The sequence below is a fragment of the Chlorocebus sabaeus genome, chromosome 13, assembly GCF_047675955.1.
Source record: "Chlorocebus sabaeus isolate Y175 chromosome 13, mChlSab1.0.hap1, whole genome shotgun sequence".
In the NCBI taxonomy this organism is placed as follows: Eukaryota; Metazoa; Chordata; class Mammalia; order Primates; family Cercopithecidae; genus Chlorocebus; species Chlorocebus sabaeus.
In genome coordinates, this window is record NC_132916.1 from 92,116,301 (window position 1) to 92,138,568 (window position 22,268).

The 22,268-nt window shown below is 39.7% G+C and overlaps 1 protein-coding gene and 1 long non-coding RNA gene across 28 annotated transcripts in view; one reads left to right on the plus strand and one right to left on the minus strand.

Moving 5' to 3' along the window:
- Window positions 1-750: 750 nt before the first annotated feature.
- On the minus strand, window positions 751-17,485 carry LOC119625169 (uncharacterized). The gene is made up of 3 exons (XR_012095081.1): window positions 17,205-17,485; window positions 4,132-4,209; window positions 751-919 (listed from the first exon to the last, which is right to left on the minus strand). It is a non-coding gene; the product is annotated as an uncharacterized lncRNA (long non-coding RNA).
- SNAP91 (synaptosome associated protein 91) overlaps window positions 17,241-22,268 on the plus strand; it is a 150,639-nt gene continuing 145,611 nt past the window's right edge. For 14 of the 27 annotated variants that reach the window (XR_012095080.1, XM_038002216.2, XM_008006489.3 and 11 more), the window contains exons 1-2: window positions 17,834-18,080; window positions 18,962-19,121. Coding sequence is in view for 25 of the 27 variants with exons in the window: in XM_038002216.2 (XP_037858144.1) it covers window positions 18,992-19,121 (130 nt within the window). In the remaining 2 variants the exon portion in view is untranslated. Of the gene's footprint in view, window positions 17,272-17,486; window positions 17,814-17,833; window positions 18,081-18,137; window positions 18,254-18,961; window positions 19,122-22,268 lie in introns of those variants that run through there. The other 13 variants (XM_038002218.2, XM_008006490.3, XM_038002212.2 and 10 more) reach the window with 8 other exon arrangements.

The following is a 22,268-nucleotide window of genomic DNA, read 5'->3' on the forward strand; positions in this document are numbered from 1 at the left end:
AAGAAAGTGATCATTTTTTTCTCTATATTTATACTTTCCTTACTGATTTATTCCTTTCTTCTGTCAAGACACACTTTATTCCTTCTAACGAACTGAAGGAGATCAGTCTGAATTTAGAGCACATACAACGCCAGGCCAAGAGACAAATCAGTGCACACTCAGAAGATCATTGCTACACTCACCTCAGTACCTCCATGCTTCCTGAATCCCAGGCTCTGTGGATGGAATCCAGGAATCTCCTATTGAAGCAAAAACCACTAGGCGATTCTTGTAAACACTAGTGTTTGGACCTGCATCAACTCTGACTCCTTCCAGGGCAGGCTCTCTGTCCTTTTCATCTTTGTCATCCAGTGTTCATGATAGTGTTTGGTTAAAAAGTAGGTGTTCATCAAATGAGTAGTGAATGAAAGACTAAACTAATGAAAAAATGACAAAATTGAATAAATATTGAAGCCCTAGCCTTAGGTAAAATTGTAGAAGAGCAGGTGTAATCAGCTTTTTATCCTATCATGGCTACAAAATTTTGCCTGGCCTCCCAGTAGTTCCAATCCTTCCCTATACTCTTGACCTCAGTAATCCTAATAGGAGGTTCTCTGAGGTCTTATCCCACAAACCAAACATTGTGTTTCTGTTCATTGCTTCTTTTTTAAAAAATTTACTAAAAGCTAATTGTACATTACCTCATTCATTCACAGCCAGGGTCTCTGTGTCTTTTGTGTTGATAGCTCCTTAATAAAAATAAATATTTGGTAATAGGGACAAGGGTAAATGAGTTTCTTTAGCATATTCCCTCTCTTCCTCTGAGTTCTTGTGGATTCATCTGAATAGTGCCTTCAGAAGACAACACTATCCAATTTCTTTCCCCTAATCCCAAGGTGAAATTCAGATAATGAAAACTTCAGGCTCCCTGGCAACTAATCTAAGCAAAAGAGCTTTGAAAAATGTATTGAATAAAATAAAATATTTTATTTGTAGCCCCTGCTATAAATAGGAAAATGGCCTTTTTCATCTTTTATTGTTGTGGCGGTGGTTTTTAAAAGAAACTACAACTATGTTATTCTCAACATTTTTCACATATTTAAAACTAAACATTCATTTAATAGTAATATGTTCTAGATTTTTAATTAATGAGTTTTTCAATTGGACAAAGATTTGCATACATTAATCATGATGTTTTGAAATATGTGTACATTATGGAATGGCTTAATTGAGCTAAATTAATATTATGTTTTGTAAAATAAATTTTAAACTGAAAAGAATAATCTTTTCCTTTTAAAAATTACTATTAAGCTCTTATTACTTACCAAGTAAATTTCTTTTTTTTGAGACAGAGTCTTGCTCTGTTGCCCAGGCTGGTGTGCAATGGCGCATTCTCAGCTCACTGCAACCTCCACCTCCTGGGTTCAAGCAATTTTCCTGCCTCAGCCTCTCAAATAGCTGGGATTACAGGTGCATGCCACCATGCCTAGGTAATTTTTGTATTTTTAGTAGAGACAGGGTTTCACCATGTTGGCCAGGCTGGTCCTTAAACTCCTGACCTTGTGATCCGCTCACCTCGGCCTCCCAAAGTGCTGGGATTACAGACATGAGCTACCGTGCCCAGTCAAAAATTTTTATTTATAGTTTGAGCCACCAAATTTTAAAATGTGATTTGCAATTTTAAAATTAGGTAAACATATAATATTCTTATATACATGCTTAATTCTTACATCACTTTTTCCTACAGGACAAAATATAAGCCCACCTAAATATATGTAAGCTAAAACTTACCCTCGACAAATGATAACTGTGATATAAAAATAATTGAACCAAATTGCCAAAATTAAATATTTTAAAGTAGGGCAAATCAAAGATGATAAAGAAATTAGAAGGCAGTTAAAATGTTGAAACGGTTTGGGATGACCAAGGTATCCCAGTGGAATGAACAATCAAGAGAGCTTATGGAATTCATTTCTCATGACTTCACAAAAAGAAGAGATTCTCCCTATTATAGGATGACTTAAATGGATTGTTGCCAGAAGGAGAGGATGTACTGTACTAGATAAACACTCAACAGTCTTTGGCTTTACAGTCCTTTATTCTTACCCAGTCTTTCTATTCATGAGGTCCTGGTATTTCAAACTTGATCATCAACTTATTTCTCTATTTTTCTGTAGTGTAAAAATACGTATTTTTAATGTAGTTTCTAAGCTTTGGTGATATTCAAGTACATTTAAGGTCAGTAATTTATTTTACTTGAATAGGACCACATGGAGATTTGGTCCCTCTGGGCATGGTTTGAGGGCCTTCAGTTTCTGCCCCTTTGACAGTGTTAGTTGACACTCGTTAATTTTCTCCTGTTTTTTTTGTTTTGTTTTTGTTTTGTTTTTTGTAAACCCAATAGGACTTAAATGTAGTTAAGATACTTTGAATAAAGTAGTCTATACTTAAATTTTTATTTTGTTCAGGCTCCCATAGTAATAAATCCTAAGAGGAGGACAACATCCAGTGATTAAAAATAAATTAGGAAAAGGGACTTATAATTAATATAGAGGGCACATACATATCAGAGATGAACACGTTTCAAGACTGAATATGTTCAACACAAATAAAAGATATAAATCTTTTATCTTAAGGGAAAAAGGGGGGAAAAGAAAATGAATCAGAAATCAGAGATGTATACCTGGTGATTTCAATAACAAGCATACTGTATGCTCTCTTTTTACTTGCCTGGTCAATTGTGAGTAAAAAACATTTGCAGGGCTGAGGGTGTGCCACCCTGGAGTGGCACTAAGATCCTTGCAGCCCAGTGTTCTGCTGTCACAGAGCTGACAGGGGTTGCTGTGAGATATTGTGAAAAGCACTAATATAGAAGTGTAAGATATGGGATTATGGGGGATGGACATCCGACTAGCTTGTGATGGGACAGGGCAGTGGCTGAGGGTCTCAAAGGTCCTGCTTGAATACACTCTGCTGAGGGTGTAGACTTATTCCTGAAGTTAATGAGAATTTCCCGGAGAGTTTTAAACAGAGGAGTGTGATCAGAGCCTCTTTTAGAGAATACACTTTGGCCACAATGCAGTAGATATACCAGGGGGGAGTGAAAGTGAAAACAAGGACATAAGTTAAGAGGTTTTCCAGGACAGAAACAGTAGACGCCTGAGATAAGGCAGAGACAGGTAGAAAGCAAAACAATGAAGAAGGGAACAGGGACCCACTAACAGGCTAGCTACTACCTGAAGCACTGCCAGGTACTGTGGCAAAGAGAAAGGTGCTAATTGTGTCGTGACTCTTAAAGCTTCTTCCCAAAAGTGACATCCTATATCCACTCAGAGTTCATAATCCAAGGTCACATGACCATCTCCAACTTCAAGAGGGTAGGGAAGTGGATTTCTACCACATGCCTGGTAGCAGAGAGAACCAAAATGTTTGGAGAAGTGTCTAATAGCTACATTTCCTAGTCTATAATCATTACCTAAGGAGATTCATTGCCAGTTATATGTGGATTCGTGAGAAGAATACACCCTAAAAGAACTGCTTAAAGACCTTAAGGGTCTTTCAGTCTTGGCCATTTAACTTGCTGAAATATTAAGTGCAGTCAGGGAAAAAACACTTTTCACTTTTATTTTCCCACCCTAACCTTGTGTACATTCTCTTTTCTTAGCCCAGCTACATGCCCTTTGGAAGCATGGTTTAGTCATTCAATAAATACTGAGCATCTACCATGTGGCAGGTATTGGAGACACAGGGACGAACAACGCAGACATCTCACAACATCCCTATCGTCAAGGAGCTTAATATCTATCAGAAAAATAGAAACTAAGCAAATGATTACATTTTATTTACTTATGATTGTAATAAGGGATGGGAAGGCAAACATATTGTGCAATGAGAATGTAAGAACAGGGCAAAGTAGAGTAGTCAGCTAGTTGGGAAGTTGGTCAGGTAAAAGTCTGGAGAATGATTACAAGCAGAGAGGAAGAAATGCTTGTGAGAAGGCCAAAAGGTAGGAAAGCCATTGGTACTCACGAGCTAACTGAAATAAATCCAGTACGGCTGAAGCAGAGTAATCAAGAGAAAAAGGCAAGGGGCTAGAGACTGAAGATGAGTTGAGATCACGGAGGTAGTCATAAAACAAATTAAGGAGCTTACATATTACGCCAAATGCTGTAGGAAGTCATTGAAGAGTTTTTGGCAAGAGAATGACATCATCCATATAGACAATGAGGGCTGTCCGGAAGGAAATTTACAAGAATAATTATTAACGTATTGTACACAAAAGCAACTCATTCCTTCACCATCTTCTTTACTCAAATGTACCTCTTTCATGAGCACCCACTTTCAACCACCCCCTATTTAAGATCACATCTCCACTCCTCCCACACTAGCCCTCAGATCCTGCTTACTCTTTTACAAGAGCATTTACCACTTTCTAATATTTTAGACAATTTTCTTATTAGTTTATTGTCTATGTTCTCTTGCTAGAATGCTTTTTGCCTAGAAAGTGCTTGGCATATGGGTCTTGAACAAATATTTGATAAATTAATGTCACATCACATTATGATTTAAAGCTGTCTTGTAAGATGATTTATCTGTCAGTGTTTATGGTTTAATATATTTAATTTAAAACAACTATCTCCTACATATATGGCCCTTAGGCAAAGCATATACTGTGATTTAATTCTTTTTTTTTTTTTTTTTTTTTTGAGATGGAGTTTCACTCCAGGCTGGAGTGCAATGGTGTGATCTCAGCTCACTGCAGCCGCCGCCTCCCAGGTTCAAGTGATTCTCCTGCCTCAGCCTCCCAAGTAGCTGGGATTATAGGTGCCCGCTACCATGCCTGGCTAATTTTTGTATTTTTAGTAGAGATGGGGTTTCACCATGTTGGCTAGGCTGGTCTTAAACTCCTGACCTCAGGGGATCCACCTGCCTTGGCCTCCCAAAGTGCTGGGATTACAGGTGTGAGCCACTGCGCATGGCCGATTTAATTCTTAAATATGAAAATTGCTCTTGCAGCAGAAATTCATCATAAGCTTATTAAGGCTTATGGAAAAGTGTTTTTAGTTGGTAAAATATCAAAGCTTTGAGCAAATTTTAGGAAGAAATATTATGAAACATGGTCAAGAATCATGAGTCACAGTGTGACAGATTAGCTATTTTACAATGTGGCTACATATACCTATCAAAATGTACTACTGTGCTAACAAAATTGTAGTTTTTTCACAACACAGCAGTGATTAACTCTATAAACCTACTTTTGAACAATTATTGTAGCCTTACTTGAAGGTATTTTAAGGACTCATATGCAGTTGGCAAATTACACCTTGTGGCAATGCCTAGAATTCCTTGGAGTAAAGCCATCTGAATTGAAAAAAAAAAAAAAAAAAAGGCAGGTAGTGTCCTTTTAATTTCTCTATGTATCTGACCTCATACAATCGAGGTTTCTGAGTTCAGAAATTAAATTTTCCAAAAAATTAATTTCCATTGCCAATGTCGTTACTACCCATGATTTCACATTCATTCATTTATTAAATTCATTTATTAGGCATATACTAAGTTTTACAATTGTGCTGGATGTTGGTCCATTTATTCATTAGCTCACTCATCAAACATATCTGTACTGAGGAGAGGCACAAATTTTAAGAGGTAAAATCAGACAGTTGCAGAGTCAGTAAATTCATTCATCTATAAAAATTGAGAGGGCTTAGGTAAATAAAGGAAGACATTTGCTTTTTATAAAAAGAACACATCCAATTAGCACCAATTTCAAAAGTTACTTTTGCTGTAGTTAATGCTGAAAGCAAGATAAGATTATGATTAAAATTATTTGTGTTAAACATATATAGGTATATTAAACCAAATATAAACACCAAAAAGTAATTATATTATTTGAATTTTATGTTTAACACTATGAAGAAATATGTTTGCATATTATTAACACTCTACTTTCCAGACCACTTGAAGACAGCTTAAACATGAAACTATAGTGCAAGATAATAAGGCTAAATTGGCAGAATTCTTGCTACCTTCATTTCCCGCCTCTACACCCTTTGTTAGAAATGGGACTACTTTATTCATACTTGCAGGATCTATGCTATTCCAAGTCAAAACTAAGCCTGATACAAGCCAGGTAGTATTTAAGAATGACATTTAAGTCTTGTTCTAGATTTTTTCTTACCAGCACTCCTCCCACTTAAGTTGGAGTCCTGCCCCTACCCCTAGTTTGCTGACTGGGCTGTGATTCCTTATGGCAGATTTGCCTGGCTAACCAACTACTGCCTGCTTGGCTCTCTGCTTGCTATGTCTAACAAACACCAATTATTTTCTGGAATGTTGAATGTTATCTTAGCATATGCAATTTGGGCTTAGGCACCTGCACCTTGAACCCTGGAGGTAGGCTGAGGTCTGCATCTCATTTTTTTTCATTTTTCCATAGCTGGCCCCGCCTAAATGAAGCATCAGAGTACATGCTTTCAGCAACAGTTAAAGCAATCTACATATGCTTGCTTATAGTTATAAAAATTAGACATAGATTGTGTTAGAATATTTTTCCACACATGTAACAAGATTCAGTACCCCAAGATATCATCCACATTATGATGGTAGCTAAAGTTATTTAATTTCTCAAATGATTCTGCTAATTGCTGTTCTTCTGGAAGTTTCCATATAAGAAGAAACTTGCTAACCGTGGAATGAGTACTTATCTACAGACCAGATTTCAGACAAGCCTCTGTCAGGTAGCCCTACCCACAGTCGTGACATTTCATCTACTCTGTGGGGCTAAAACACATAGGGCATTATTTAATGATAGGTACTTTGGTTTCCGGAATCAAGGAGGCCAAGACTAAACTGACAAAGTTTTATCTTGAGTCAGTGAAGTATCAAGTTCCAGAGGTATGTGTTCAGCTTTCCAGATGATAGTGACACTTAAAGCTATCATAAATGTCATATACAGCTTTTGAAATGGTCACTAAGGGGAACCAAGGGGCAAAAGACTATCTGGCAATGAGTTCTGTGACTGTGGTCAGTTCCCTGTCATGAAAACGATTCCTTGTACATACAGCTGTATGGGATGAAGCAAATGAGAATAAGGATATGGAAATACCTCCAGGATGGCCAGTTGAAGCTCAGACAACTGCTACTAGAAAAAACACAAGATATATTTTAAGAACTTAACTGATGCCTAGTAAGTGGCAAGGCTGCTGGGGGATTATAACCCCTGAAAGATGAAGTACTTAAGCAGACATAATTACCTTTAAGGGCTTATAAGCAAGATATTGTGTGTCTGAGGTGGGCTGCAAACAGAGGCAGCCACATAATCCATTACTATAGTTGGAAATCAATCAACTCTCTCTCTCTCTCTCTCTCTCTCTCTCTCTCTATATATATATATATATATATATATATATATAGTTTCCATATATATATATATATATAGTTTCCATATATATATATGAACTATATATATATATATATATATATAGAGTTCAGAATAGACTATGGCTTCCTAATAGAGATCATGTGATAATGGCAATCAGTAACATTTCCAAATGCAACCAGCAATAAATCATGCAGCTGCTAAATAATGTTCCTCACTGGATAGCATCAGGCTGAGGGCTAAAACCCTCAACAAAACTTCAAAGAAACAAAAATCAGTATTTGTTACTTCAGTTATATATATGTCTTGAAAATTTTGTGGAGTATTAATAAGAAATACTTTGATATCCCTAATAAACATTGTTGCATAAATACTAAATTTATCAACTTACTTGTTTGATCTATATTTTACTACTTTTGCCCATGAAATGGAAATTTCAGAATTTTATTGTAATGCCAATGTTGGGTTTTTTGTTTGTTTGTTTGTTTGTTTGTTTGTTTGTTTTTGAGATGGAGTCTCCCTCTGTTGCCCACACAGGAGTGCAGTGGCACAATCTCAGCTCACTGCAACCTCTGTCTCCCGGGTTCAAGCGATTCTCCTGCCTCAGCCTCAAGAGTAGCTGGGATTACAGGTGCATACCACCATGCCCGGCTAATTTTTGTATTTTGGTAGAGACAGAATTTCACCATGTTGTCCAGGCTGGTCTCAAACTCTTGGTCTCAAGTGATCCGCTCACTTCGGCCTCCCAAAGTGCTGGGATTACAGGCAGAATGTCTGTTCTTTTTTATCAGCAAAATAGCGAACTTGACAGGGGCTGTAGAATAAAGTGAGTAACAATGGAAACAAATTGTCTCCCCATATCTACCAGATATAAGAAATGCACCATTAACACTGACATGGGTGTCATAAACCAAATGTACATCTCTGATAATGCTCACCTAAAAGCATCTGATACAGGGACTAAACAAGGATCCAAGCTCATGAGAGACAATGCCAGACAATTTCTTGAGTTTTGTTTATATGAATATGTTTAAAATCATTCACAATGAAAAGAGAATTAACCCAGTTTTAGGCTGAATGCGACACAATTTTAAGGTGAAGACACCTGTTAATCAAATCAATAACAGCCATAAATTGGGAGTACAACAATTAACTCACTCTTAAGTTTCTCCATGGGAAATCGTTGGCACTCCAGCATTATTCTAATTTATTTTCCAACTTAAAAGTGAAAAGTGATTCTCAGCTGAAAACTTTCTCCAAAATAACATTTTACAAGAAAGAATATTATATAATTTGTTTTATTATGCTTTCATTTGGGGGTTTATTTGGGAACTTTCTGATGTGTGGCTAGCATAATTCAAGTACAGTATTTGAACAAACTGCAAATGTAGTGTCCACTAATTATCTGAACCTCCCACAACAATGTTCTGTGCTATGTATGACTCCTGACTGTCTGAAGCATAAGTCCTTGGACAAAGGAAAGTACTTGAGGCAAATTAAAAAAGAAATTCAATATTGTTAAATGCATTATGCTCTAGAAAGACTAAGGTTGCACTTGTTCTAGCCAAAATTAGTTTAAATAGTAACACAGCAGTTCATTCTCATCTGGTTATACTGAATACCAAATAGCCTAAACTTTCCATTCCTCTTTAATATTATTGTTACTAGAGAAACAGAAAAGGTTGACTATAAAGACCTATATATATGTGTATGTGTATGTGTGTGTGTATATATATGTACATATATATCTGTATATATGTACATATATGTATATGTGTGTATATATGTACATATATGTATATGTATACTTATATGTGTGTACATATATACACATACATAAGTGCTTATATATGTACACACATATTTATATACATATATTTATATACATATAAGTATATAGCTGGGCATGGTGGCTCATGCTTGTAATCCCAGCACTTTGGGAGGCTGAGGTGGGCAGATCACGAGGTCAAGAGATCGAGACGATCCTGGCAAACATGGTGAAACACCATCTCTACTGAAAATACAAAAATTAGCCGGGCATGGTGGCACACGCCCGTAATCCCAAATACTCGGGAGGCTGAGGCAGGAGAATCGCTTGAACCCGGGAGGCGGAGGTTGCAGTGAGCCGAGATCATGCCACTGTACTCCAGCCTGGCGACAGAGCAAGACTCCGTCTAAAACAAAAACAAAAACAACTCACTTATTTTTTGCATGAGAATTTTTGAAGTTATCAGTAACGTGTGTGTTTTAGATACACAATTTGAAGGAGTATGAGAAATACTAGCTCTTCTCACAGTCCACCGCTGTGCTCCTGGAGCTGCACAAAGGCAAATGCATGTGGCTTCTGTGATACTCGTGCGATGAAGCATCAAGTAAAGTCAGGGTCATTTTCCATAAGCAACTTCAAATATAAAATGAGCTGTAGACAAACAAAAACAGCAACCTAAAATACAGGAGCAAGTTAAAGAATGAGAGGAAAACCTGGAGATACACAGTTGAAGGTGAGGCACACTGCTTCGACTCTCCTATGCCCTTGAGTTAGAAGTTTCCTTGGGAAACTTCCTTCTTCAGACAGACTTTGCTGATTAATCCTCTTCTTTCTCAAAGTAAAATCTTCTTACTCCAAAGAATTCTCTTGCAATCATCTTTTTCAATTAAAAAAAAAAGGAAATAACAAAATGCCGTTCATAACAGTATTGCTGTACAACATCTATTTGCATATGTAGATACGTTTTATTTTATTTTATCATTATTATTTTTGAGACAGAGTCTTGCTCTGTTGCCTGGGCTGGAGTGCAATGACAGGATCTTGGCTCACTGCAACTTCCACCTCCTGGGTTCAAGAGATTGTCTTGCCTCAGCCTCCCGAGTAGCTGGGATTACAGCTACCACACCTGGCTAATTTTTTTTTTGTATTTTTAGTAGAGACGGGGTTTCGCCATGTTGGCCAGCCTGGTGTCGAACTCCTGATCTCAGGTGATCTGCCCACCTGGGCCTCCCAAAGTGCTAGAATTACAGGTATGAACCACCACACCCAGCTGTATATATGTTTTCTACTCTTGTTTCCTGAAACTAATAGAAGCTTGATCCTCTCCATGATAATTTTGAAGTAATCTGATTTCACATCTCTGGAGCTAGGAAAATTATTAATTTATTTTCTCACTTTAAAGATGATACTAGTAAAACAATATTTCAATCAGAGAACTATATACACTTGAGTTGTAGTTCCAAATAATAAAAATGAAAATATAGTAATAATAAAATCAGTCTATCAACAATTACAGAGTATTATCAGTCATATTTATTGGCTTTTATTGCATGCCAAACACTGTGCTACTGGTTTTATTTGCATTACCTCATTTGATAGTAACAGCAATCCTTTGAGGTGGATATTATGGATGAAGCACATTTTACAGATAAGGAAACTCATCCTTAAAGGCTACAAACCTTGCCCAAAGTCACACAGCTAGTAAGGACCAATGCTAGGGAATCAAACCAGGGCTCATTTACTTCTATAACCTAAGATATTAGCCACCATCCTTCTAGCCCATAAATTTTAAAAAGAAGGATTATTTTTGACTGAATAATTAATTAGTATGAAATAAATCTAACATCATACTGTTATACCTTTATCAGAAGCAATGAATGCAGTGGAAAGAACGCTGGATTGGATGTTCAACAATGAAGTTTAGGATTGGTTATGCTGTTATCTCACCGTGTGTGATGAAGAGAAAGTCACTTAAACTTTCTGGTTTTAAATTTCCTCGTATATAAAAAGAAGTGACTAAAATAGAGGCTTTGGGAAAGATTTGCAGATCATGTACAGCTTGACCACAATCTTGTAGGAATTCATTTGTGATATGGTTTGGCTGTGTTCTCACTCAAACCTCATCTTGAATTGTAGTTTCCATAGTCCCCATGTATTGTGGGAGGGACCCGGTGGGAGATAACTGAATCATGGAGATGGTTGTCCCCATGCTCTTCTCGTGATACTGAGTAAGTTTTCATGAGATCTGATGGTTTTCTAGGGGGCTTTCCCCTTTGCTCAGCTCTCATACTTCTTTTCCTGCTGCCATGTGGAGAACGACGTATTTGCTTCCCCTTCTGCCACGACTGTAAGTTTTCTGAGACCTCCCAGTCATGCTGAACTGTGAGTCAATTAGACCTCTTTCCTTTATAAATTACCCAGTCTTGGGTATGTCTTTATTAGCAGCATGTGAACAGACTAATATGACCTGCTACATAATAAAGAATATTTCAACTGGAGGAAATAATTCAATGTGTTATTTTAATTTATGTTGAAGTAATTTTCTGATGAATGAATCTTATGTGAATCACTTAACTTCTTACTTCAATGAATCTTATATGAAAGACTTAACTGTATACCTCTCAGAGATTTCTGCAGATTCTTCACAAAGGTTTACTTTTTTATGTCACTGTGGTAGTTAGTCCCCCAATAAATCTCCTCCCCTTGCATCTGAGCTGTCTCTGTAACTTGCTTTTGATCAATCGAATACAACAAACTGAAGCTTGGTGGTTAGGTCATAAAAAACCTTATAGTCTCCACCAGTGTTTCTTAGAACATTCCAACTTGGGATGTTTCCTCTTGGAAGCCAGCCACCGTGTAAGAAATGTGTTTAACCTGAACCACTCTGCATGAGTAGCCCAAACACATAGAGATGCCCTGTGTAGGTGCTCTGGTCAAAACTCCAACCCAGCTCTCATTTAAACAGCCAGTTTCATCTGCCAGATGTCAAAGTGCATAAGCCATCTCGGGTAGCCCAGAGGAGAATTCCAATGACTACAGACCAGCTGTCACCTGACTGCAACTATATAAAAGACTTCAAAGGAGAACTACCCAGCAGAGTCCTATTCACTCACAAAATTGTGAGAAAGAATAAAAATTTGCTGTTGTATGCCACTAAGTTTGTTATACGACAATTGACAATAGTTTTAAAACTGGGAGACAAATGAAAATAACATACTTAAATTGTTTTTATGCCATTAGGCATGTAAAATGTACATGTTCCTTTTATCATGCCAGTTGCCATGATGAATTCATTTCTAACCTGAATTTTAGGCAAAACAAAACTTAGTAAATATGTTTGTTCTGGCTTGGAATATACTTCATTAACTGTAATTCTTAAGAAACTTGAATGGTTTCATGTATGAATGATATACTTCCCTAAGATGATCAAGTTGTTTGAATGTCAGTCTCACTGATATTTTGTGCATTTTGTGCAACCTACAATTTTTTCTTGCTACACTACGGTGTTCATCAGTTTTATGCACTTTTTCATTTCTTGTCTTATAAAAGAGAAGCAAGCTTTTTGTCTCTCCTCAAGTGCATTCAGGATATCAAAATTTGCTTTTTGTTGTGAATTGCTTTTGAGTTTGGGTGACCATGTCACATTTGTGTATAGGAGTGGATATATACCAGGGTGATTATTCTTGAACCAATATGTTTTTTTCTACTTTGACAGAAAAGCATTCCTGGAATGAAATTCACCCTATAGTTTTACCTTGAGAATATTTTAGATTTAGGAAAAAGGTATAAATTTTCTAATTTCACCTCAGGTTGTTATCTGAGGCAATCAAATTATCTTCAGCTTTGTTTCTCTGTTTCTTGTACATGCGTTGTATCTTACAAACAAACTGAAATCAAGAACTTGAAGACACTTGCCCTCATGCTGAAATAAATTGTTGGTCTACGTGTAATTATTGTTGGCTTGATTTTTCTATATTAAATCTGATACTCAGAAGAAAACATGTGTATTACAACAAAGACTTAGCTGGGTATGGTGGCTCACACCTGTAATCCCAGTGCTTTAGGAAGTCAAGGCAAGAGTATCACTTAAGGCCAGGAGTTCAAGACCAGCCTGGGCAATAAAATGAGACCCTGTCTATACAAAAAGTAAATAAATAAATAAATAAATAAATCAGAGACTTAGAAAAAAAATCTATTTAGTAATATATATACATTTATGTATATTGGCCCAGAAAACAAATTCAATTTTTTTTTTTTTTTTTGAGACGGAGTCTCACTCTGTCGCCCAGGATGGTGTGCAGTGGCATGATCTCAGCTCACTGCAACCTCTTGAAGGGCCTCAGCCTCCCCAGTAGCTGGGACTACAGGCATGCGCCACCATGCCTGGCTAATTTTTTGTATTTTTAGTAGAGACGGGGTTTCACCATGTTGGCCATGCTAGTCTCAAACTCCTGACCTCAAGTGATCTACTGGTCTCGGCCTCTCAAAGTGCTGGGATTACAGGAATGAACCACTGCACCAGCCTCAATGTGTATTTTTTAAAAACAGTTTGGGGTGTTTATTATAATTACCCTATTTTCTGACCACTAAGATCAAAGATGTTTCAACTTGTAAAACATTAAATGTCAATTCTTATTCTTGCCTAAGATTTACTGAATATCATTTATTATGTGCCTGCGCCTTCAAAGAGAACATGTCAACAAATAATTTTTTATCTCAATATATTTCTTTCTTTTAGTCTATTTTCTTTCTTTCACTTTAGTATATAACATTCATGGATGTAACTAAATTTTCCAGGCTGTAAGAAGCCAGCATCTCCAAATCTTGCCACTGAAAATATTCTACTATTTTCAAAGCTCATTAAAATCTTCCAAAACAACCCACATTTCATATATTGGTTCCATCCTTGACATTATTCATTGATTTGTATATGATACTTCTATAGTTGAGGGATTTTCAAACATTCTGCTAACACTAGGTCAGGATGTTTATGTGTGGGATATTCTCCCATGCATAGTACCAGAGACACGGGTAGCATACCAAGAATAAGCTCTGGCTTCAAATACTTCCCAGTGTATTGTATGTAACTGCAACTATTATGGGATTGACTTTGAACCCATTCCAATCTATTTTGAAAAATAAATTATTCACATTGTATTATTTTAATTATTATTGGAAACATGTTATTTGCTCAAAACTTAACTAATAGCAACGTACGTGACATGACATCATTATTGGACTGTTGTAAAAGCATTATTTTATACTACTTCCTCATTTTATGTAAATTGTCCAACTTATTGCACAATGTTGTTTATAACATTCTCTTATTTTTTAATGTCCATAGAATTGATTTCTCCTTTCACTCCTAACATTGGAAATTTGTGCCATCTTATTTTTCCTTGCTCAATCTGGCTAGGGCGGTTATCGATTTTGTGATCTTTTCCAAAAAATGGCTTTTGGTTTAATTGATTTTATCTATTATTTGTCATTTTCTCTTTCATTGATTTGTACTCTTATCTTTATTACTTCCTTCTTTCTGCTCATGTTGAATTCAATTTGTTCTTTTTCTAGTGCCTTAAGGTTGAAACTCAAATAAATATTTTTAGATCTTTCTTCATTCCTAAGCATTTTAATGCTATAAACTTGCCTCTAATCAGTGCTTTGCCTGCAACCCACAAATTTTGATATGTGGAATTTTCATTATTATTTAGTTCAAATAAATTTCCAATTTTCCTTATGAGAAAATTAGACCCATAGGTTATTTAGAATGTGTTAATTATCAGATGGAGATTTCTATATATCTATCTGTTACTGATTTTTAGTTAAATTCCACTGTGGTGAGAGAACATAATATGTATGATTATAATCTTTTAACATTTAAAATACTAAGCTTCATGGCTTAGTATCAGTCAGTATGGTCAATCCTGGTGAATGTTCCACGCACACTTGAAGAAAGTATTCCACCACTGTTGGGTGGACTATTTTATAAATGTCAGTTAGGTCAAATTTGTCTGCAGGGCTACTTCTTTTTTTTTTTTTTTTTGAGACAGAGTCTCGCTCTGTCGCCCAGGCTGGAGTGCAGCCGCGCGCTACGTCTGCTCACTGCAAGCTCCGCCTCCCGGGTTCAAGGCATTCTCCTGCCTCAGACTCCCGAGTAACTGGGGCTACAGGCACCCGCCACCACGCCAGGCTAGTAGAGACGGGGTTTCACCGTGTTAGCCAGGATGGTCTGGATCTCCTAACCTCGTGATCCGCCTGGCTGGCACGGCCTCCCAAAGTGCTGGGATTACAAGCATGAGTCACCGTGCCCGGCCTACAGGGCTATTTCAAGTCACCTATACCCTTACAGGTTTCCTGTCTACTTGTCCTATTTATTACACAGAGAAAAGTTCTGAAATCTTCAAGTATAATTGTGGATTTGCCTATTTCTCCTTTTAATGCTATTAGGTTTTGCTTCATCCTATTTTGAAACTCTGTTCTTAGATATATAAACATGTAGAATTGTTCCATGCTCTTAATGAATTTTTCATTGTGAAATGTGCCTGCTGGCCGGGCGCGGTGGCTCAAGCCTGTAATCCCAGCACTTTGGGATGCCGAGACGGGCGGATCACGAGGTCACAAGATCAAGACCATCCTGGCTAACACGGTGAAACCCCGTCTCTACTAAAAAAAAAAAAAAAAAAAAAAAAAATACAAAAAACTAGCCGGGCGAGGTGGCGGGCGCCTGTAGTCCCAGGTACTCGGGAGGCTGAGGCAGGAGAATGGCGTGAACCCAGGAGGCAGAGCTTGCAGTGAGCTGAGATCCGGCCACTGCACTCCAGCCTGAGCCACAGAGCCAGACTCTGTCTCAAAAAAAAAAAAAAAAAAAAGAAAAGAAAAAAGAAATGTGCCTGTTTATTGCTATTAATATTCCTTTTTGTAAAACTTACTTTGATATTAATATCGCCACTCCAACTCTATCAGATTATATTGAGGTATAATTAAAAAACAACAAAATGCATCAATTTTAAGTGTACAAATTGATGAGTTTTGAGAAATACATGCAGTTGTATAATCATCACCGTCATGATATAAAACACTTCCATCTCTCCAAAAAGTTTCCTTCTACCCCTTTGCAGGCCCCTCCCTCAATGCCACCGTCACCTGACTTGGCACCTGATATGTTTTCTGTTTCTATAGTTTTGATTTTTCCAGAATGTCACATAAATGAAATCAAAATAATAAGTAGATTTTTTGATTGAGCTTCTTTGCTTTCACCTAATGCATCTGAGATTCATGAATGGTATTAGTTTGTTTCTTGTTATTGCTAAGTAGTATTCCATTATGTGGATATACCATGTCTTGTTTATTCATTTGCTTCTAGAATAACATCTGGCTTTCCTCCAGTCTGGGACCATTATATTAAGCTGCTATAAAACTGGAGTATAAGGTTTTTTTGTTTTGTTTTGTTTTGTTTTGTTTAAAATAGAATTGCGTTTTTATTTCCCTCGTAAATACGGTAAAACTAGTATTTGAGACAATGGTGCTCTTAAGCTGTCTCTCTTTAGTCATTAAGCTTCCAATTAGTGCTAGAATCATTCTCAACAGTCAGGAAATCATGACTGCATACTGAACACTGGACCAGGTGAAAGAGAGGAATATATAACAAAACCTTGAGATTGATAGGTATCCATACATGGCTTCAAGGCTAAGCAGAAGCCACCAGAAGCCAGGGGGAAAAAATGTCAGGAAAGTTCACAAATATAGTTTTGATCTTCATGCTACTGTGAGAATTAAAAAAAAAGAGTTGAACATAAATAACAACCTTTGAAAATGTCAATGTGTGAAACTATTAACCAACTCCACATCCCCGTTTAGAAATTCCTGCTTACTATTCAAGTATACACTTGATATTCAATTGACGGACGTTCCAACACTATATTCAACTGGCAGAATTACTTTTAAAGGGTACAAAGGGTTTATCCTTACGCACTCAAATGATTACTGTCGAAGGTAACCTGGGACTCGATTAATGGCTGTTAATTATTCTCCCTTCAGCAGACCTCAGTATCCCTTTAAGACTAAAGTGGCTAGAATTACCGGCCCACCCGGGCTCCCAGTTGTAACTGAGACAAGCGGAGGAGCCTGAGGAGCTGAAGACGCACAGGTAACGGTCGCAGATGGCCGGCAGGATCTGACATTTAAAATCACCCTGCTCATCTGGGCCTGGGTGCCTTTGACAGGCGGGCGTGTCAGCGACAGTGTGGGGGAGAAGGGGCTGGGCTTCGCCAGGCAGCGGGCGACGACGCCCTTGCCTTGGCCTTCACCGAGTAGAACCCGAGAAGCCCTCTCGCCTGGCTTGGCCAACGCCCCTACCGCCCAGGGAGCCCCCAGCAGTCGGCGGGCAGGTGTGCGCGGTGCGCGCTCCCAGTGCGTGCCGGGTGCGGAGCCAGCAGCGGAGGGGCGGCCGGGAGCCCAGCGGAGAGCGGCTGGCTGGGTGGGTGTCGGCCTCCTCGCCTCCCCGCCTCCTTCTTCTCCCCTCCCGCTTGTCGGGGATGCTTGCGCGAGGCGCCCCCTCGCCTTTAAGCTCCCAGCCCCGGGGGGCGGTGTGTGTGAGTAGCTGGGAGGGGGCCGCGAGGCACTCCGCCGAGGGCTCGTCCGGGTTTGTCCGCCGCCGTCACCTGACTCGTCGGAGGAGCCACAGCTGAGGTGGGGGCGGGGATGGGGACGCAGCTTGGAGCGCTAGAGAGACGCGGCGGCGCTTGCAGAAGAGGCGGCGGGCGGGTACTGGCTTCTGGGGCCAGGGGCGACGGGTGTCGGGACCGCGGAGCTGAGGAGCGGGGCCCGGCCAGGGCTGGAGACTTTGCGCCCAGGGGCACCCGGTCTGCGCGCGGTCGCACACACCCACCGGCGCGGCTTCCCTCAGCTGCCCGGGCTCCGCTCATCCTGCGGCGGGCGGCGCCGCTCAGGGGCGGGGTGAGTACCCGCGGCCGTACTCGGCCCCCTCCCCGCCGCGCGGGGATCCACAGAGGATAATCCCAGGGTGCGGAGAAGGGCAGCGGCCGGGTGACAGCTCCGCGGAGCGCTCCAGGGCGGGCAGGGGGGCTGGGCTGCGCTGTCAGCCCGGCTCCGCTCCAAATCCAGGAAGGGTGAGGTGCCCCAAGACTCCGGCGCCGCCGCAGCGCTCCCGGGCGGCCCCTGCGGCAGGGATTTGGAGACCGGGGGGAAGGGGCCCGGGCTATCGGCCTCGGCGAGGCTTTGGAACCGGAGGCGGGGAAGGAAGGGGAAGCGAGGGCATAACATGGCGCAATGCTAGGATAATCTCCTTCGCGACTGAGGGAGGACGAGCCCTTTGCTGCAGCAGCGCGAGGAGGAGGAGGGAGGCAGTCAGGGGTTGGGTAGCCGATGCATTCCCCGAAGCCTGCAGGCTGCTAGGAGGAAAGTCTGCGAAGGTGGGAGGTGGGCACCGGTGGGTGCGGCGCCCAGGGAATAACCCGGACGCACGTCGTGGCTAGCGCAGCACCCGCGTGTCAGGTTGCGGGGAAAGTGCTGATTGACAGAGGGGTCCCCAGGGGGCGAGTCTGGTCCTGTGTGGGGGTTGGGGGAGAATGGGGACGGTGCCACGATGCTGAGACTGGAGCCCACGCTGGGGTTCCGTGACTGCCCCACTCAAGGCCAAGACTCCCTGGACCGCATCGCAGGAGCGGGGCTTGGCGCGTTGCTGGCTCCAAGAGGTGGTGCCAGGGTGGGGATGGAGGAGGAGAGAGCCGCCGCGCGGCTGGAGGAGGCGAGGCCTGGGTGCTTGGAGGGGAGGGTCTGCGGATTAAAGCCGGACCGTCTCCCCTTGTTTCCTGCAGAAGAGGAGGCGGTAGACGCGACCAGAGAAGATGTCGGGCCAAACGCTCACGGATCGGATCGCCGCGGCTCAGTACAGCGTGACAGGCTCTGCTGTAGCGAGAGCGGTCTGCAAAGCCACTACTCATGAAGTGATGGGCCCCAAGAAAAAGCACCTGGACTGTAAGCATCTCTTTATATAAGAGGGACATGCGCACGGCAGAGGCGCCTGGGATGCTGGTGGTGCTGCCTGTGCTCTTGGTCGGTAATGCTGCGGCCTCTGATATTCCCAGCCAGGTTGCCCCTGAGCTGAAATTCTCCAGCTGTGGAGGTGTTCCCTTGGGTTAGTCCTGAAACCTTGTCTTGTGAGCCATTTTTTCCTCTTATTTACCTCTAAGGTCTTGGTGAAGGGGGAAAAATACACACACACACACACACACATTATGTGTATATATACACACACACACAGATTGTACACTCTGAATTAGATGTTTTGCACCTTTTTTTCTTTCTCCACCCACCCTCCCTTCTCCAAATTAGAGGAAATTAGAGGTTGCACAGTCAAAAAAAAAAAAAAAAGATGAATTTATGGAAGGTCAAACTTGTCACCCTAGTTCTTTCCTAAATACATTTCAGATAGTTCTAAGATAGTATCATCTTTTTCAGTGTTGCTCCTGAGGATTTTTTTGTGAGTGTGTGTGTGTGTATGTTACCATACCAAACAAATGAATTCAAGATACTGAATGAGGAAATTGGACTTAACAGCTATGGCAATTTCATTTTACACATCCTGGTACATTTTGTCTCATTCTCAGAAAATGCTGGGTGAGATGACTATGCTATGGTCACAAAATGGATGTACTTCCCCAGCATCTGAGATGGTGCAATTTTAGATGAAAACATTTAATTCTTAATGTTGTTTTTGTAACTGGTTATTTGATGGAAAAGGCTTTATTCTACTCTGGAATCTGTACATTTCTGAAATACCTTAATTAACAGTACATTTTTTGTCATTGAAGGATAAACAGAGGCACTTAGAAAAGAAAAAGGCTTTCACCTGCTTTGGGTGGTGAGGCTCCTCATAAGTCAGGCTATATGAGTGTATGTTCAGCAGTTGCTATTTAGTTCTCTTGACCTGCTTAGGATCTTCTGTTCTATTGTGATGTTTTTGGTATAAAGGTCAGTGTTGGCATGAGAGACACAGGTATGGCCATAACCATTTCCTCAGCTGGCTTCCTTTGCCCATCTTTTGGGTTTTTTTGGCCTGACATCTTTTCCCTACTATCTCCTTTGTGCAGCTGAGAAAGTGGTACCAGTGTCAGAATTCACTCTCGCCCTGTTATCTGCATAAGTCAAGCTTGGTGAAGCTTACAACTGGACATTGTAAGAGTTGTCTAGCCTTCTGAACCTGTTGTCTCATAGAATTGAATAATTTTGTTTCTAGAAGCTGATCTGAGGAGAAAGTACCATTATGCCTTTCCCAAGGGAATGTTTAACAAAATTTGTTGATTACAGTATTATATGTTATATATGCAGTACAAGATGAAAGAGGCCACCAGGGCCAGGGCACCTAACAGAAGTGGAAATTGTAAATTTATGACCAGCTCACTTTGCTGCAGCATGCTGAATCATTTAGCCATTTTCCCATCAGTTTCCCCAACTCTAGGAGGATGATTCATGTCTTAAAGGTGTATATCAGTCTAGAAAATCCTCATAATAAAAAGGTATAGGTTATGAATTTGCTACATGCTGGTCTATAATGAAAATGATAAATCAGTATACTGATGTGTTTCAGAGAACATTCACAGTTTTGAACAGTTCATTAAAACATCATTCAGATAAAGACCAACTTCTCCAGATCTAAATATTTAGTCACATTAGTATTTTAGTGGAAAAGTCTTTCGAAAATTTTGAAGGTAGGAGGTTTTCCAATATGATTTCTAAGATGTGGAAAATAGGGGGAAGAGATTCCATGTTATAAAAGAAAGCAGTTGAAATAGGAACTGGTGTTGAATTATTAATATGAATGGTCATAAGAGCTGAACATTTATTGAGCAGTTACTATATAGCAGGCACTGAGCTTTATATTATTAATCTTTCACCACTTAATGGGTTCAGGGAGGGTAATTAACTTTCATGGCTTATTTTTTTTTTTTTCTTTGTGTGATGGAGTCTCGCTCTGTCACCCAGGCTGGAGTGCGGTGGTGCATTGTCGGCCCACTGCAGCCTCCCGGGTTTGAGTAATTCTCCTGCCTCAGCCTCCTGAGTCGCTGGGACTTACAGGCGTGCACCACCACACCTGGCTAATTCTTGTGTGTTTTTTTAGTACAGATGGGGTTTCTTCATGTTGGCCAGGCTGGTCTTGAACTCCTTCCCTCAGGTTATGCACCTACCTTGGCCTCCCAAAGTGCTGGGATTACAGGAGTGGGCCACCACTTCCCCTGGCCAAACTTTCATAGCTTTTAACCAGTGCACTTAACTGCCATCTGTAGTTCAGTAATATACTCTATTGAGAGATGAGAGAAAATGAACCATATTAACCTAAATGGTCTAATCTCAAAACACTCACCTTGCTTGGATAGCTTTCTGTGGAATTGAGCATGAAAATCTGCATACATATTGCAGTCTTTATAATATGCATGAAAAAATTTTAATTCTGTCATGAAAAAAATTGAATGAAAAAATTTTAATTCTGTTGCATAAAACAATGACCAAAATCCAAGCACTGAGGAGTATTGGTTAGTGGTTTTTCTTTTTAATGTTTTGCTTTTCTAGTAACTCATAAAATAAAACATCTACTTAAAACCAACTTTTGGGTGGAATTTGGTGACATAGGTATCACATTATTAATATGTACTATTCTAAGAAAAGATGATATGGAAAACCTGAATATATATGTTATATACATTATTGAGAGGACATCTTTGCTCAGAATTCTTTGTGAAGTTCCTTTAAAAAAACAGTAAACTATCTCAGTAATTTATTCACAGGTTTTCAGTAAACATCAGTTATAAAAGTGAGTTGTTATTAAAACGTGCAAACACATAATTAAGTTTCTCTATAGGCACTGAAGCATTCTCAAGTAGTTGGTGTTTTAGTTTTGAAAATATTAAATACTGGTTTGGAGAAAAAGAGCACAAAATGTAGAGTTTGGGGGTGTGAAACAAAAACAATTCCAATTTATTATTAGTTTGGTTTGTGTATAACTTTTTAGTTTGGAGTTTAGATTGGAAGATCGTTAAAATAGATTTATGATTCTGTCATTTTTTTAGAGGTATTGGATTAATTGGGCTCAAAATCCTTTTGAAATATGAATTTAATATTAAGGTA